We start from the raw sequence: 19,189 nt of genomic DNA, 5'->3' as shown, positions 1-19,189 counted from the left end.
AATTCCGGAGGATAGGCCATAATAGGGCCAAATCAGTGTTAGGGTCTTAAAGTTACATGGAGCCTATTATCTGGTGAGAAGGTTTTACGACAAGAAGACACCTAGCGTTGGAGCCAAGTTAAGACATTATAGTGTGGTTCAAGCATCTTGCCTCTGAGCACAGTGGGACAATCAGTAAGTTTATAAAGAGGGAGTTCATATCTAGGGAAGACAGTAACATCAGTTATCAACATGAATACATATGCAGTGCCAACAATTACTGGCTAGCTGAGAAGATCTGAAATTTGATAACTGCTAAGAAAACAAAACTGCAGATTGTTCAGGATTGCACTAAAGAGCTGCCACAAACAGTATGTCACAAAACACTGTTGGGAACATGGATGAATTCAGACAGATCCTGCACAGTTACTAAGGATTCTGTGTGGAATAAGAATCCAAAAACGGAGATAGGCTCTATCAGAGGGAGTGCGTGGTGTAGCACAGTGGTTAGCACATTGATTGGACTCATATTCGGAAGGACGACGGTTCAAACTCGCATCTGACCAGCCTGATGTAGGTTTTCCAAGATCTCCCTAAATCACTCAAGGCAAAAGCTTGGACGTTGCCTTTGAAAGGGTTGCATAGCTTCTCCATCCTACGCTAATCTCATCCTACCCTAATCTGACCTTGTGCCGCCTCTAATGACCTTGATATCAATGGGATGTTAAACACTGGTCACATCTTCCTCCTGTAGTAAACTAAGGTATTCAATTGGTACTGACAGGATGTGAAAACTGTAAGGAGGAGTAAATCTAAAAGCAGAAAAAACTGTTAACACGTAGTTTGCTTGAACTGGGAATGGTGCAGTGGGAGTGATGGTGGTGATGGTAGTAGCTGTGAAATTGCACTTTCCACATTCTGTCTTGTAAGTCGTGCATTATAACTAAATTTAAAGCAGATTTACATATAATTTTCTGTGAACTTATTCCACACTTATTAAGAATGGAATCATTCAAAAAATTCTTGTAAATTATTATTTTATTTTTATCCCAATAAGGTAGAAACTTTGTGAATATCAGAAATGAATCCAACAACATTATGAAAAGGAAAGTTTCCATTTGCCATATGGCGGAGATGCTCAGTTTCAAATAGACACCACAAAAAGACTGTCACAAATAAAGCTTTCAGCCCATAAGGCCTGGGCTTTCATCAAAAATAGACAACACACACACACACACACACACACACACACACACACACAACTGCAGTTTCAGGCAACTGTAGCCAATGTGCCTGAGAGACTGCAGTTTTGTGCGTGTGTGTGTTGTGTGTGTGTGTGTGTGTGTGTGTGTGTGTCATCTATTTTTGACAAAGGCCTTATGACCGGAAAGCTTTATTTGTGACAGTCTTTTTGTTGTGCCTATCTGAGACTCGGCATCTCCGCTATATGGTGAGTGGCAACTTTCCTTTCCATAATATTGTTGCATTCCATACTGGGTTTTCCATTGTTGGAGAAAAGAATCCAAGTGACTGATAAAATTATGACAAAAAAGGTTTGTCAAAAATTGGAGGAGATGGAATTTTGCAAGTATTGCACAACCATGGTCTTAGAATACTATGCAGGATATGATGATGTCAAAATTAACACTGCATTGGCAGCAGCCAGCAAGATTTGAAAGCCTGAGAAATTACAAACGAAAGATGAACTGGTAAAATAAATGTAGAAGATACAACAATTGGGTGAAAGTAAATAGTAAAGAAAAAGCACAGCTTCCTTCAGTGACTGAAGAATAGACAGCAGAAACACAAAATAATGTCTAATAAACTTATTAGCCAGTTTTGTAAGACCTGTAATCCTGTAAGTAGTTTTTTTTTTTTTGCAATTATTATTCACCCTGGAATAGAAGCTGCCCAGCGAGAAATAGACATCAAAGAAATTAGCGTACAAGGAAATAACTGTAAGAAATCTGAATAAAATTAAAGTGACATGGTAGAAAACATCTGACAAACTGGAACTGACATCAGGTACACTTGCTTTCACATACTGGTTGGTAGGTTGTCTAATCTACTCCTCATGCTTTGTGTTATGTATTAAGTCTTTACTTAAAATCCTTAATTATCATCCTTTATGAATTCTATGTTAAAACAGTGAATAAAAATGTACACATGCACATATATGTGTAGCAGTAGGGGCAGAGGCTGAGCTTGCGATCTCACCCGTTGAGTTTGACCTAATAATATGTTTTTTTTTTTTGTGTGTTATTCAGAGGTCTGGATTTCGAATATACTCTGAGTATTGTAACAGTCAACCAATGGCTACTGCAACACTTCAAGAGCTGTATCAGCACAACAGCTACAGCAAGTTCTTTGAAGCTTGTAGGCTCATGCGTGGTCTTATAGAAATTCCACTGGATGGCTACCTTCTCACTCCAGTACAAAGGATATGCAAATACCCTCTTCAGCTTGCAGAGCTTCTGAAGTATACCAAGGTATGTATCTGTAAAAAATATCTTTGATGAGGGTGTTTCTTTGATTACTGATATTTTAAAAATTTTAAAATTGTTGCTTAAATTACATAGCTTATTTCAAAAAGTAAAGAAAATTTGTTTTGTTGCAGGTTGATCATCCTGATTATGAAAAAATTAAAGAAGCTCTTGAAGCAATGAGGAATGTGGCTGTCCTTATAAATGAGCGGAAACGTAGAATGGAGAGCCTGGAGAAGCTTGCTGCTTGGCAACAGAGAGTAGAAGGCTGGGAAGTAAGTACATCAATACAACAGGACATTGTAGCAATGATAGCTGTGACTCTTGCATGTTGTAGTAACAGATGAGCAGAAAGTTAGAGGAACTTGTTGTGTTGTATGATTGTTGTGTATTACATAGTATTTTCTGAAAAGATGTCCTTAGAGGAAGATTGAGACTGATTGTAGATAAAGGATTGTTTGGAAACATCATCAAGTTCTGTCATTGCTGTAGCCACTATTGTTAAATGCAGCTGACTTGTGTAATTTATGCTAAAAATAATAGTCAGGATTATTTTTCTTTTTAAAATGGATTATCCGTTGATATTGTTTAGTACATAATATTTATTTCAGGGAGAAGATCTGATAGAAGTCAGTTCTCAATTAATTCACCATGGTGAAGTAATACGTGTGACAACTGGAATGTGGACCAATAACATAACTTTGTTTCTGTTTGATCATCAACTTGTCTACTGCAAGAAGGTAAGAGTTCATGTAGTGCAGGAGAAATATCATCATCAAGAGCATTTTGGCTCAAGAGGCAATCTATGATGGCTGTTCAGAAAGTAGATTACGTTTTGGTGTTAAAAAAAGTATAGGAAACAAGAAAGGTTTTATTCATTTGAAAACAACACTGATATACTACTTTCAATATAGTCTCCACACAACTTCAACTAATTAGTTACATCCTCCCGCAGTTCTGCATCATTGTCAAAGCATTGTGTTGCGAGCCAGGTCTTAATCTTTGGAAACAGATGGTAGTCATTGTGAAACAGTAATTTTTTTGACTCTTCTCATAAACTTTTGCAACCAGTTCATGAGTCACAATGCTTGCTTGTCCACTGTGCTCTTCATTATGAACATTAATTTGGCCACATTTAAACGTAATGAACCATGGGCAGACTCCACCTTCAGCGATTATGTTAGTTTTGTACACTTCACAAAGTTGCCGATAAATTTCAATCAGTTTATAGTGTTTTGCCAACAAAAACCTCATTATTGAGAGCACTTAACAACTTGCACTACAAGATTTTCGATTGCAGACAGTGCAAAACTTTTATTGTGAAATAACGGGAAATGAGATGAACCTCATGTTAGCATGGCTGGATACTGATTGAACAGACAAATGCTCAGATAACAGTATGACTGTGTTACCCCCACACATTGTTGCTGCAGGCAAAAATGTAATCTACTTTCTGAATAGCCCTTGTATTAATGTACAACATGTTTATTATCTTTTTTTTTTTTTTTTTTTTTTTTTTCAGGACATCTTGAAAAGAAATGTTTTTGTCTACAAGGGTAGAATACTTCTGGATGCAAGTGAGGTTATTGATGTGCCTGATGGAAAAGGTGAGTTTTCTTTTTTCAGATAAGAAATATCTGAATGATATCTATTTATATTTCAGTGAAGAGTAAATTGTTACCTTTATCTGTCATATGCACAGTAGCCATTGGAAAGTACATTAATAATTAACTATCATTAAACTACTGTAAAGTATATTTGCTTCCTAAATTAAATGTGACACGGTAAATTGGCCAGGAGAGCTGCTACCTTGAGAGAGTTGCTGGCTCCTCAGATAGATTTGTGCAAAATTTAGAGGGATATCTCAGGTGAAAATGTTGGTATGCTTCAGTAGATGATGATGATCATGAGTATGGAATGCATGAAGTATGCACAGATAGGTTCAAGTCAGAAGAACATTGGAATCACATAGTATTTTGGGGGCATGACTTCTACCTTTGTAGTCTATGGAGATGCCACCTCCTTTTTCCATACTCTGCCCTTGTGTGCTAATATTATTCACTTTTTATGTCATCCTGAGTGCTGTCATTGTCATAATATGCTACTCTGGCTACATATGAAGAATGCAAATTAGATTTATGACATTTTGTCACTTTCAGAAAGGAACAATCACCATACAACCCAAACGGGTCTCAAATGATGTTTCGGAGTTTTTATCACGTGTTGGTCACACACCGAATGAGGTGGTACAATGGTTAGAACTCTGAACTTATGTTCAGGAGAATGAAGGTTCAAAATCCAAACCGACTATACATATTTAGGCCTTTCCATCGTTTTTCCAACTCACTTAATGTAAATGCTAGGATGATTCCCTTCAAAAGGAAATGATTGACTTCCTTCCCTATCTAAGCATTTGCCCTCTTTCCAATGACCTTGTCTGTTGGTGGGATCTTAGACACCAGTCTTCCTTTTTATTTAGGGTGTTCTCGGTATGTAGTGAATATCCAGTTAAGGTCATTGATCTAATTTGTAATAGATCCCTGTCTTGCATTATATTAAAAAGTGACCTTTTCCTTTGTAGTAGTGAGAATAGAGAGCTAGTTGTCAAATTTCTGTTTCTGATGGCTTTATGTAGCCAATGCAATAATTGTCTGTGTATCTGTATGCAGTAATATTGTAATAACCATTTCCTGCTGATACAAGCAGAACACACAACTATATTTTACCTTGTCTGTCAGTATTGTACTTGCAAGTGAATTACCACACACAGCTGTACTACATCTCACTTATTTCATTCCCTGTCAACAGACATGGAAATCATGTCTCGTTATTTTCTAAAAGCATTCCATAACATTAGAAGGGAAACTTGGAGAATAATTTGCAAACATTTTCGACTTTCCTGTATTGACCTGGAAGACTCAAGTGATTAGAGTGGGTAATACAGATACAGAATTGTGTAAAATTGTTCTAAATGCATATCTGAAAATTATCTTGAGCAGTTAATCAAAGAATTGACTTGCGGAGATAATATGTGGATCTCATGGTGACAAACAGACCTGAACTTTCTACTTAGTTAGCCGAGATCAGGAAATCAGTGGTCATAAAGCCATTAAAGCTTCATTTAATGGCAATAAACAGGAATATAAAGAGAGGAAGGAGGATATTTGTGCTTAACAAGAGCAACAGAAAACGGATCTCAGATTTCCTAAGTAGTCGAACTGAAAATTTCACCTCCAGCACTGATAATATTGAGTATCAATGGACAAAGTTTTGGAATATAGTACAATATACATTAGATGAGTCTGTGCTGAGCAAAGTTGTGAGGGACAGGGAAGACTCGCTGTGTTTCGAGAGCCGTGTTAGAAAGCTACTACAAAAGCAAAGAGAGGTTCAGTGCAAACTTAAAAGTAGCGAAATCCTCACAACAAACAAAAACTGAATAAAGTCAAAATCATCGTAAGGAGAGCCATGTGTAAGGCTTTCAGTGAATTCAAAAGTAAAATTGTATCTATTGACTTGACAGAAAATCCTAAGAAGCTTTGATCTTATGTTAAATAAGTAAATGGATCAAAGCCATCTGTCCAGAAACTCCACGACCCAAAAAACATCAAAGCGGAGGTTGGCACAGAGAACTGAAACACTAAATGTTTATTTCCAGAACTATTTCACTGTGTAAGATCATACAGTCGCTTGTCATTTAAATTGCTAAACAAACTTCAAAATGACAGGTATCAAAATAAGTGACCCTGCAATAGAAAAAGCAAGTGAAATTGCTCAACAGAGGAAAGGCTACTGGACCTGATAGGGTACCACTATGATTCGGCAAGGGAATGCTGAAACATAATGCCTCCAAATTTTTTATGTGGAAACTAAAGCTTTTTAAATAAAAGCAAATATTATCAACATTCTGCATCTTTATTCTTCATGTCTACATATTTATTTCTCAACCTAGCCACCCTGATGACAAACACATTTCTCCCAACAAGAGACCAGTTTGTTGATACCTTCAGTATAGAATGTTTGACTTTGTTGATGGAACTACAACCTCACCTCTGCTTGCATCACTTCATCAGTATCAAAGTGAAGTCTTTGAAGGTATTTTTAAGTTTTGGAAACAGCTGAAAATTGAATGGGACTGAGTAAGGACTGAATGGAAGATGATCGATAACAGCGAACCTCAGATGCTGGATCGTTGCAGATGTTGCAGAACTCGTGTGTTGTCTCACATTGTCGTGCTGAAAGAGAGGATGCTCCATGTTTGGATAAACTCTTTGGATTCAAAACTAGATTATAGCATGCTGTTTCTCTTGTGCTGACATAATTATGTTACACACCACTGTGTTTCGTGCTACAGTTCGGAGCATTCTAGCAACAGAGGGCTGCAAATATGTAGACGTGGAGATTAAAGATGTAGAATGCTAATAATACTTGTTTTATTTAAAAATCTTTAAGAGATTCCACATAAAAAAATTGGAGGCATTATTTTTCAGCAATCCCATGTACATAGAGTATGTGAAATAACTTGCTCCTCTTCTAGCAGAAGTATGAGGTAGGTTTCTGGAGGAGTGAAGTGTTCATAAAGAGTGGAAAAAAGTGCAGGTCATTCTCGTCTTTGAGAAGGGTTGCCAAACAAATGCACAAAGCTGTGTAGACATATATCTCTAATGTTGGTTTGTAGTAGAATTTTGGAACACATTTTATGCTCGAGTATTAACGACATTTCTGGAAACCGAAAATCTCCCCTGCAGGAATCAGCATGGGTTTCAGAAACAATAATCCCTGGTCTCCAGGTGTTTGATACAGTTCTGCAATGTTTCCAAATGATTAAAATACAAGTATAGGAAGTCTCAGACCAGCTGTGTGATTGGATGGAACAGTTTCTAGAAAATGGAACACAGCCTATTATTCCCAACGAAGAGCAGTCTTTAGATGTAAAAATAACTTCAACCGTAGTCTGTGGGAGTGTTAGAGGACCATTACTTTTTACAATATATACACTGCCAGGAAAAAAAATGTACTACTTTTTAGAGGTTTCCACTTCACTCAAGATGTGATTTTTTCCAGATTTTTGTGGATGATACTGTTATATGCTGAGAACTTTCAATGTTTGAAAATTGGTACCTCAACACCGCTTGTGCTACTGATCTGTAAATGTAATTATTTCATGTGCTCCATATGCATTGTTGTGACAATAAATCTTGCACCAAAACTCAGGAAGACCCGCAGAATATGCTTGGTGCGCGGCTTGGCAATTGATTCTGGACATAAGCAAATTTAATAGGAAGCCCCGTTATTGGATGATATCACGATTGCAGAACAATCACTGGAAGCAGTTATATCCATAAAAAAATCTAGGAGTATGCATACAAAGTGACTTAAAACGGAATGATCACATAAAACTATTCACAAGTAAAGGAGATCCAGATGATTCATTGGAAGAATCCTCAGGAATCGGTCCATCCACACATCTACAGTAATTACACAATTGATAAATATGAGACTAAACTTCTGACTTGTACTTATCTCCAGAAGGTGAAATGTTTAGTACTGCCGATAGATATGCCTAAAAGTAAATATGATGACATAATCCTAGCTTTTAGAACTATTAATTCTTTTCTCAGGGAAGAGAGTGGGGCAGACTGGGGAAGGTTAAAAAAAGAGGAGTTGAGAGAGACTCACCTGTAATGAGGACTCACCATAAGTCAGTCTCTGTCATCCTGGGGTTTGGGTTTGAAGAATCATATTCGCCCATTGTGTCTCTACATTACATCCATATGGCTACTCTGCAAATCACACTTTGTGCCTGGCAGAGGGTTCATCGAACAACCTTCAAACTAATTCCCTATTATTTCAGTCTGGAATCGCGCAACTGCTACGGTTGCAGGTTCGAATCCTGCCTCGGGCATGGATGTGTGTGATGTTCTTAGGTTACTTAGGTTTAAGTAGTTCTAAGTTCTAGGGGAGTGATGACCTCAGATGTTAAGTCCCATAGTTATCAGATCCATTTGAACCATTCTATTATTCCATCTCGAACAGTGCAGAGAAAAAGCAAACACCTACATCTTTCCATATGAGCTCTGATTTTCCTTATTTTATTGTGATGATCATTTCTCCCTGAATAGGTTGGCATCAACAAAGAGTTTTAACATTCAGAGGAGAAAGTTGGTGATTGAAATTTTGTGAGAAGATCCCTCCACAAGGAAAAACACCTTTCTTTTGATGATGTTCACCCCAAATCCTGTATCATGTCCATGACATTCTCTCCCCTATTTATTAGTAATGCAAAATGTGCTGTTCTTCTTTGAACTTTCTTGATGTATTCCATTAATCCTATTTGGTAAGGATCCCACAATGCACAACAGTACTGCAAAATAGGATGGACAAGAATAGCGTAGGCAGTCTCTTTTAGTAGATCTGTTGCATCTTCTAAGTCTCCCAGTAAAATGCAGTCCTTGGTTCACCTTCCTCAAAATATTTTCTATGTGTTGTTATCAGTTGAAGTTATTCATAACTGTAATTCATAGAATTTAGAATTTACAGCCTCTAGATTTGATTGATTTAACATGTAATTGAAGTTTAATGGTTTCCTTTTAGCACTCATCTGGATGACCTCACACTTTTCATTATTTAGGGTTAGTTGTCAATTTTTGTACCATATAGATATCTTCATTATTTTGCAATTTGTTTTGGTGTTCTGATGACTTTACTAGATGATAAACAACAGCATCATCTGCAAACAATCTAAGACAGCTGCTCAGGTTGTCTGCTAAACCATTTGTGTAGACAATGAGCAGCAGAGGGCCTATAAAATTACCTTTTGAAGCGCCAGAAATCACTTCTGTTTTACTCAGTGACATTCTGTCACTTACCACAAACTGAGACTTCTCTGACAGGAAATCCAGAATCCAGTTGCATAACTGAAACGGTATTCCATAAGCACACAATTTCATTACAAGCCACTTGTATGGTACAATGTCAAAATCTAGAAATATGGAATGAATTTGAAATCCTTTGTTGATAGCACACAACACCTTGCGTAAGTAAAGAGCTAGTTGGTGTTTCATAAGAATGATGTTTTCTAAATCTGTCTTGACTGTGTGTCAGTTGACTGTTCTCGCCAAGGTAATTCATAATGTTTGAACACAACATATGTTCCAAAATCCTGCTGCATATCGATGTTAATAATATGGATGTATAATTTAATGGATTACTCCTATTGCCTTTCTTGAATATTGGTGTGACCTGTGCAACTTTCCAGTCTTTTTGTTCGGATCTTTTGTCGAGCAAATGGGACTGTATAGGATTATGAAGTATGGAGCTATTGCATCAGTGTAGCCTCTGGAGCAAATGAGGGCTGACGAGGAATGATTTTTTTCCAAATCCTGTAATACCTCAAGGGCTTATTAGACTATTTGACCACTCGCAAAGAAGGTGGTGTCATTCTGTGGCATAAACATTGTCAGTTTCCTGTCTGAAATTTCGAAGGGTAAAAATTTTTCAAGGTTGCACAGATCCAAGAAAGAATCAGCTCTGACCTTGTGTAGTAATCATTCTGGTATTCTCAGGAAGTGGATTAGGAAAACTGCAAAAGTTCATCTTGAATTAACTGGACTGTTGCATATTCTTGGAAGACTGTGATCAGATTTGATTACAGTATTGCCAGACATGGTGAAATTAGCATGAAATCTATTTCAGGTGGTGTTCATACACTTGTCTGAAATTATTATGGCATAGCTTTCTGATTTTAAACTGCATATCTCCATATCTGGATTTGACACAATGTTCCCCCGAGAAACTATTATGTATTGATCTTGCATTTTTTTTTGTAATTGTAATAATTAGTAAACTATTGATGTACAAGGTGTACAGCTTGCTTCCGATAGGTGGTGACAACGGTAAGTAGCGGTTGAAAGAAACAGATCACAGACATCACGCAGTTAGCTTGGACCTCAGTCATCATAACCTCATTCTAACATTAGTCGATTTGTGTCTGCATCATGAAGTTGTTCTAGATCAAAAATGTCAGTTTACGAGCCTAATTCTCATTTGTGGGAGGCGTTACTGTTTTGTTTCCATATGAAGAAAACAGCAGCTGAGTCTCATTGAATGCTCTCATGTACGTATGGTAAGGATGCTATTAGTGAAAAAACGTGTCGTGAGTGGTTTCAAAGCTTCAAGAACGGTGATTTTAATGTCGTAGACTGGCATAGCGGTGGAAGAGGGAATGTTTCCAAAGATGCAGAATTGGAGCCATTGCCGAGTAAACAATCGCGTCATACTCAAGAAAAACTGGCACGATTAATGGGAGTGCCACAGCAAGCCATTTCAAAACGTCTCAAGGCTATGGGCATGATTCAGAAAGAAGAAACTTGGGTCCTACGTGAGCCGAAACAGAGACATTGAACAGTATTTGTGTGTTTGTGAACAGTTGCTTCAGAGGCAAAAACTGAAGGGATTTCTGAATCGCATTGTGACGGGGGACAAAAAATGGGTTCATTACAATAACCCTAAACACAAAAAATCATGGGGATATCCCAGCCATGCTTCCACGTCAACGGCCTAACCGTATATTCATGGCTCCAAGATCATGCTCTGCATTTGGTGGGACCAGCTCGGCATTGTGTACTATGTGGTGTTAAAACCAAGTGAAACAATCACAGGTGCTCGTTATCGTACACAATAAATGCGTCTGAGCAGAGCATTAAAAGACAAATGGCTGCAATACAGCGAGAGGCACGATAAAGTGATTTTGCAGCACGACAACACTCGACCCCACGTTGCAAAAGAGGTCAAAGCGTACTTGGAAACGTTAAAATGGAAAGTCCTTGACTATCAACTTTTTAGATCAATGGCGCCTGGTCTGGCTGACCAACACTTCCAATCTCATGAAGAAGTCACAGAGTGGATCGATTTGTGGATCGCTTCAAAAGATGAACAATTTTTTCGATGCGTGATTCCTACACTGCCTGAAAGATGGAAGAAAGTAGTGGCCAACGATGGAAAATACTTTGGATGATACATGCGTAACCAATTTGTTTCATTAAAGCCTCAGATGTTGGGGAAAAAATGGCGGAAGCAAAGTTGTACACTTTGTAACATGAACTGAAAATGTGCAGTTCACTTAAAGGTATACTGATGGTACTTTATGCTGTTTGTAATGTGAAATAAATGTAGCTGAAGTACTGTACTGTGAATTTACAGATCCTCAGCTGGGAATAGCAGTGAGACACTGTGTACGGATAGTCTGCTCGGGTCGGGAGAGAGGGCTTGTTTTCGCATGCCGTTCGGCAGCTGAGAAGACACGCTGGCTGCAGGCTCTTACAGAAGAACGTCGCCTTGTAGATAAGGATGCTCGTGAAGGGCTGGAGTTCGCACCAGCTGCCCGACAACTTGCCAGGATGGCTGCTCGCTGCCAACGACGTCGGCCACCGAGCAAACCACGAGGTACGTGCACATAATGTACCAGAGATATTGTTTCTTTGTTTTATTTATGATATAGTATTTGCATATAGCTGCATTTTGATAAATATCATAATGTGGCTCTTCCACTTCATTCTCTGGGTCCTTTCAGTGATATACCCATAGCGAATATTTTGCCTCATTGCTTAATAAACGTTGCCAATCATCTGTTGATTTTATGTATTAGCAAATAATTGTTAGTTTTAATCATGAGATGCTAAAACTATGTAAAGTTGCATTTAAAGGTCTGAATTTCGGTGTTTTTTTGATCTGTGGCTGTATGCTAAAAAGGTTAGTTATATTCTACTGCCTTAACAGTTGTATGTTGAAAGTAAAAATAAATCGGACTTAAATTTAGAACCTCAAAACATTGCAGCTCATTGTGAGCAGCATCCATTTCTGACACACATTTAATGAATACAAGGATGAATAACAGAAGAGTTTTGTAAACTGAGTTGAAAATAATGAAGGCAACATTTAGAATAAACACATTCAAAATGATAAATTAAAAAGAAATTCTTGATACAGAAAAGATGCTTTAGAAGACATAGTGTAATTGTAAGATATTTATCTAATGCCAAGTGTGATTGTATTCTACCATTTCTGAGCACTATATTTTTTACTTAACCGAAATGAACGATAATTTTGTATCTGTATTATTTTCTAGGGAAGAGTTACAAGCGTGATTCTTCACACCCTGTGAATAACCTTGATGCAAGTCATCACAACCTATCCTCATCAACAAGTCACAGTTCAAGTAATTCGCTGGGCCGAAAAATGGGCACCTGGTTTACCTTTGGTAGCAGCAAGAAAGGTCGTGCTACACACCACCCATCATGAAAAAGAACTCAAATGGTGCTGTAATATAGTGAATTTGTGTATGAAAAGGAGTTTCATGTGGAGGTGGACATACATGATGTCTGTATTTATATTGGATATTGTGAAGCGTTTCCGCATATAAGGTAATGCATGTCATGTAAGTCTCGTGGCAGAGAAGGAGCAGTTAAAGTGAACCAAATATTTTGGTTATTCTGTTGTTACATAATCTTTTTTGTATGAGTGGTTGGTGCATGAAATTTGGAATGAGCTGGCCTAAACTTCATACAGGAAGATGTTAGTGATAAGCAGCACAATAAAGAAGACTGATTATAGCCTTCCTCAAAACCTAAATTTTGTTAAGAATCAGTTTGCTGCAAAAGCAGTTGTAAGTTTGAGGAAATTTGTAGGAGTATGCTAACTGTAAACAAAAACTGTTTCAGAGTGTTGTAATTAATTTATAAAAAATGGAGAATTGGCTCACAGGAAAGAAGAGACATTAGAATTTCATTATATTGTTAACAAATTCAAAGATTTAATCAATTTTCAAACACTGCTTGCATTTATAGCAATTTCCAGACTAAGTTGAAACCATGCCGTGCTATTTCTAAAGCACTGGACATACTTTTGTTACAAGGTGACCTGAGATGTTGTATGTTTAACACAGGTTTATAGCTCCTAATTTTTTATATGTATTCAGTAAGGAAGAGAAAATGAGCATGTATGAAATGTTTGATGACATTATGGACAGAGATTTTGTTTTTAATATGGTTGTTTACTTGAGAAGGCTTGTGCCTTAAAACATTCAAATTATGTTATTTGATGCTGCACACACACACAGATGTATCTGGTGCTTTCTTTATTTCTTACAAATAATGCTTAGCAGGTTATTCAGTATTTCTGATATGCTGCTCATTGCTGTTCATAGGGAATGCTGTACTTATGAGTACAGCCATAGCTGACTAATTCATATGTCTGCATTTTTGTGTCTCTAGTCATCTCCACAGCTTTAATCAGTTTCAAGATGAGAAGTGTTATATCCCTGTTCAGTGACTAACACGAGGAACACAAATTAATAATGCTTGGTTCATGAGGGCTCATAATAATGATTCATGCACATTTCTACTCTTTACAAACATATTGAAGAAAACAAATGAACAGGAATGCAAAAGATGACAAAATGAGGCTACTAGTTGTGCCTTACTTAACTCAGTTGTATTTAACAAATGCAGCTGGGTGAAGAATAAACTTTACAGCTGTGAAACTTTACAACTTCATATTGATCATTTCTAATGGTTAATAGTTTGGATCATGTCTTGAACTGATATAACAGGGACTGATTTTCTTCCTTCAGAAGTATTTCATTATTCATTTAGTATTAAGGAAAATGTGTGGCATATTGTATCAGATTTTACACAAACTCTGGAGTATGTACTCTGCAAAGCTCACTTTTACCATTAAGACAGTTTGTTGTGTAAATATGCCCATGCATTCCATACATCCAAAGTTATACATGGTCACCATAGTCATCTACATTTTTGCATCATTGTAGGAGGTTTTCAGTCTCTTTCACTGTGTCAGACCATTGAAACAATTAGACAGGTAAAGATTAATGTTGTTCCGCTACTGTTGAAAAGACTTCATTCATAACGCACACAGCTAAATTATTACTAGCAAAACAGTAATCGTGCTTGGTAGGGCAGTTGCATTAGTCATGCCAGTATTTCAGTGTTTTATTCAAAGCTGTTTGTATTTGTACTATGGTGTATGGTTCCTCAGTCGCATTGTGGACTTTGTGTTTCATTGCCAGAATGTACAGATAAACTGTAATGGCAGCTTATGTGCTTATCATAATGAGTGATACGCAGCCTGAACTGGTGGTGTTAATTGTTGTATACCACTGTCTACATTTTCAGTTTGAAAATAAGAAAGTTTCCAAATGAATTTCTGGTGGTACCTCAGTGGAATCAGTTCATCTTGAATCAATAGTAAACTTTTACAACATTCAGAAGTGTTTTAAGACCTTTGTGTGTAGTATATGTGTAATGTACTATAACTCTGTCACTCTGACAAGCTAAGAGGGAAATAATTTGGACTGCATTTCAGATTGAGTCTGGTAGGTTAAATGTTTAAATGCTAGTGTTGAAATAATGTCAAATAGATAAAGTTTGCAAATGGAATCGGTATTTGTTATTACAGAATCGAAATATGTTTTCAGGTGCATTCTGATGAAATCTGTTGTTATTGTCATTAAGGGCATTACATATTTTGTGATTTTGGTAGCTTTGTGACAGGATATAGGCTACAAGCATACTATCCACTAATTTGTGGTTTTTAATGTAGGTGTAGTCTACCTATTAATTGCTTTTGAATTTTGTTTTTAATTTGAGTCTCATCAGATCCAAATTACTTGTATTGTTATTTTGATTCATTGAAACAACTAAATAGCCTAACAAAGAAAAATTTTAAAATTGTGTTACACTTTGAATTTTCTGTGTAAAAGAAAATGAACTGATATGTTTGAAATATAATACTGATCAAGAAACCTAGCAGTCTACAAAATAATTGTGGGTTGCGCATATTTCTTATTTATGTTACTGTTGATCGGCAGCAAATAACTGGAGTATCACTAAATGCCATCACCTTTTGTTATGATATTACACAACTACACTGTAACCTTAACCAACAATGTTAAATATGTTAAATTTTGAATTCTTAACGTATTAACCACATATTTATATAGTTGTTGTCGAATGTTGTGCTAAGTATTTTCTATGGATTCCAAACCATTATATTCTGCGGATTCCAAACCATCACAATACTTTAAGCAAATAGATTGCAAAAGTAAATGAAAAGGCACAAAGTGATAACTTCTGTGTACCATAGTCTTCAATAAATGCTGTGCTTACTGATAATCAGTGTAGATGTCATGTACAGTATCAGAGGATGCAGATAGTCTTACAGTACTTACATACTTGTTGTATGAAAGAAGCATCCTGTGTCACTTTCATACAAAAATCATGTGCCCCAAACAAGTATATGTGTCTCTTCTGGTTAACATATTAAATACAAATAAATTATATATAAAAACAAAGATGAGGTGACTTACCGAACAAAAGCGCTGGCAGGTCGATAGACACACAAACAAACACAAACATACACACAAAATTCAAGCTTTCGCAACAAACTGTTGCCTCATCAGGAAAGAGGGAAGGAGAGGGGAAGACGAAAGGAAGTGGGTTTTAAGGGAGAGGGTAAGGAGTCATTCCAATCCCGGGAGCGGAAAGACTTACCTTATGGGGAAAAAAGGACAGGTATACACTCGCACACACGCACATATCCATCCACACATACAGACACAAGCAGACATATTTGGTCTTTAAATATGTCTGCTTGTGTCTGTATGTGTGGATGGATATGTGCGTGTGTGCGAGTGTATACCTGTCCTTTTTTCCCCCTAAGGTAAGTCTTTCCGCTCCCGGGATTGGAATGACTCCTTACCCTCTCCCTTAAAACCCACTTCCTTTCGTCTTCCCCTCTCCTTCCCTCTTTCCTGATGAGGCAACAGTTTGTTGCGAAAGCTTGAATTTTGTGTGTATGTTTGTGTTTGTTTGTGTGTCTATCGACCTGCCAGCGCTTTTGTTCGGTAAGTCACCTCATCTTTGTTTTTATATATAATTTCTCCCACGTGGAATGTTTCCTTCCATTATATTAAATACAAATAAAAACTGATATATGACTAGTGATGGTAGTATTATTGATGAGGCTAAGTCAAAAAGTGAATTCCCTAAAAAGAAGACATTTGTTTCAGTACCATTTTTTTTTTTAATTATTATTTATAGTCTTTCCATTTTAAGCTCAGACTTGACATCTTTGGATGAATCAGCAATTATCTGAACATGAAGAAACATGTATGGAAAAGTTCTTTTTAATTTTTTATAACGTAGTGATGAGTCACCTGCCAACTTTTGGCTCATGAAAATGGAAATAAGCTCAGTATTGTATGGCAGATGCTTGAATAACTTCTTTAATGAATTACTAAGGGGGACTGCATAATGCTCAACACGCAGGGCACATTTTTGGGAGAAGTAGTACTCAGATCCCTGGTCTTGTGTAATGAAATGGGACCCAAATAAAGGTGTTCTGTAGTTTTACTTTTTGACTCACCCTCACAATAATTTATGTGCAATAAATGCTTGACATTCAGAATTGTTCATTTTTGAAAGAAGTGATAGATGTAAATACGAAGCATTGAATGATAGAATTGCTTTTCCATGTGTTCTCATTGTTGTGTTTTGGAGAACAGCTGAAATTTAATGTATCATTTTAGTCTCTTGATGTTTCATGACGCAAAGAACTCTCTAACTAACTTGTAACTTATTTTTATATATCACAATGCTATGAGATGATACAATATGTGTACAAACATCCATAAAAAGGCAATTTTATTATTTCATGTGTTATGTGGCATGGTGTATTGACCAATATTTTGAAGCAGCTTCACAGTGCAAAATGCTAGAGCTTGTTTCAAGGTAATGAAAAGTTAATTTTTCTTGAGTTCCACGTGGCAAATGTTGTCACACAGCTCTGCAAAACATGGTATGCATCATTGAATTTTTGTGGGCATTGCTTTAATAAACAAACTGCTACAAGCCCTAACTTCATTATCACTAGAAAATCAGGAAAATCCAGTTTCAGGTTGCATCCTAAGCTGCATATTATTGTCACTGCAGGTTGCAGAATGCTATGTTTCATACTCTTCCACTGAAATCCAGAAAGGAAGTCTGAGACCGCACTGGAGATTACAGTGAAAGTGAAGAAATAGTTTTTAGTTAATGAAAAAGTTTGAATGCTTACTGGAATGAATTGGTTATAAATGAGGCACTCAACATTGATGATGATAAAATATGCTGTGTACGAAGCTGTCAACATAAAGCATAAATACTAGTGTGGCACCGTCAAGTTAGAGTCATCTATTCACTAAACATCTTGTCAGTGTGAATATAGGATGAAGTGAAGAGTCAAACAGTGAATGTTGCCAAAATGTCCCGTGGCTCAGACTAGACAATCTGGAATAACCTACATGCCGCAGAAATAATTTAAGAAGCAAACAGCTCCCTAAATAGTTTCTGATGAATCACTCGTTGAAAGCAGTAGTGCACACACATAACATAACTAACAAGTGCACATGTATTCTTATTTTATGAACTGTGCTACGCAACTAATTTCCTTTGTGAAGACATTTTAGTGTGAAGTTCGTGTGTGTGTGTGTGTGTGTGTGTGTGTGTGTGTGTGTGTGTGTGTGTGTGTGTGTGTGTATTTGCACGTGCTCCTCTCAGTCAGGAAGCACAATGGGGAAGGGCTTTCTTTATGCAAATGGCAGGAGGAGGTGTGGGGATTTATACCTTCCATTTCGCCAGGCCTTACATGAGCACTTAATAGGAGGTTGAATGTGACTTAACGGTAAGGCACTCGCAGGGAGACTAAACCTCACTGGTTACTGACAGGTGATGGAAGTGACTGTGCGGAACTGTTCAAAAGTAGGCTGTTTGTTTACATGTTGCTCATTACAACTATTTCCTTTTACCTACAAGTGAGCTGCAAGTATTGGTTTAGTATGACCTTCAACAGAAAATAAGAAATATATTGGAATGAAAGAAAGGAGTTCCCCCTCCATAAGTGTTTCTTAGCCATCTGAAGAGTTGAAGTTAACAATATTTTGTTTTATGTAGGTAGTGGGAAAGATTGCTATTGCAGCAAAGTATCACCTTGAATCACAACAGAGTTTTGTTATGACCTATGTATGTAAAATGCTTATTTGTAGTCTGTACCCTGCTCAGAGTTTATCAACGTGGATAGACTAGGACTGAGTTTTGACATGTGCCTTCAGACGAGATTTACAGCAGTCAATCCCTTTTTCATGACTGGCTCTTTATTTCTTTCTTACTTTTCTAGCCAGTGGTTTCTGCTCTTTATGCTGCATTGTTTTTACACAGTTATTAAGACCTTGGAAGAAATTTTTGATCATATACAAGCTTTCGGGGCCAGTGGCTCCTTATTCTGGCAGAAGGATTGAAAGAGGAGGAGGAAGGGTGAAGGAAAAGGGGCAAAAGACTGGTGATGATATTTAGAAAAGGGGTAGAGTATGGAAAAGTCATCTAGAAAACCAGACCAGGGGAGACTTACTGGACGGGATTAGAAAGAAAATCTAATACTGTCCACTAAGTCTCCCCTGACCCAGGGTTCTGAATGACTTCTCTGAACTGTATCCCTTTTCCTAAATCTTGTCAGTTCTTTTCCTTCACCCCTCTTCCTTCGTCTTCAACCCTTTTCCCAGAAGAAGGAGAGAAGAAGGCGTCACTGGTTCTGAAATCTTGCATACGTAATACCGAATGTGTGTGTTCTGTCGCCATTTGGTGAGTAGATATTTTATCTATCCGATTAAATTCTAC

General features: G+C 37.1%; 1 protein-coding gene across 1 annotated transcript in view; it reads left to right on the top strand.

Annotated features, from left to right (window-relative positions):
- LOC126456937 (rho guanine nucleotide exchange factor 4) overlaps positions 1-15,808 on the top strand; it is a 48,192-nt gene extending 32,384 nt beyond the window's left edge. The window contains exons 8-13 of the mRNA XM_050092874.1: positions 2,247-2,468; positions 2,597-2,737; positions 3,074-3,202; positions 3,985-4,069; positions 11,664-11,906; positions 12,589-15,808. Of these exons, the coding sequence (XP_049948831.1) occupies positions 2,247-2,468; positions 2,597-2,737; positions 3,074-3,202; positions 3,985-4,069; positions 11,664-11,906; positions 12,589-12,761 (993 nt within the window). The 3' untranslated portion in view covers positions 12,762-15,808. The remainder of the gene's footprint in view (positions 1-2,246; positions 2,469-2,596; positions 2,738-3,073; positions 3,203-3,984; positions 4,070-11,663; positions 11,907-12,588) is intronic.
- Positions 15,809-19,189: the final 3,381 nt, after the last annotated feature.

This window comes from Schistocerca serialis, chromosome 2 (genome assembly GCF_023864345.2).
Source record: "Schistocerca serialis cubense isolate TAMUIC-IGC-003099 chromosome 2, iqSchSeri2.2, whole genome shotgun sequence".
In the NCBI taxonomy this organism is placed as follows: Eukaryota; Metazoa; Arthropoda; class Insecta; order Orthoptera; family Acrididae; genus Schistocerca; species Schistocerca serialis.
This window is presented reverse-complemented; position numbering and strand designations above follow the sequence as displayed.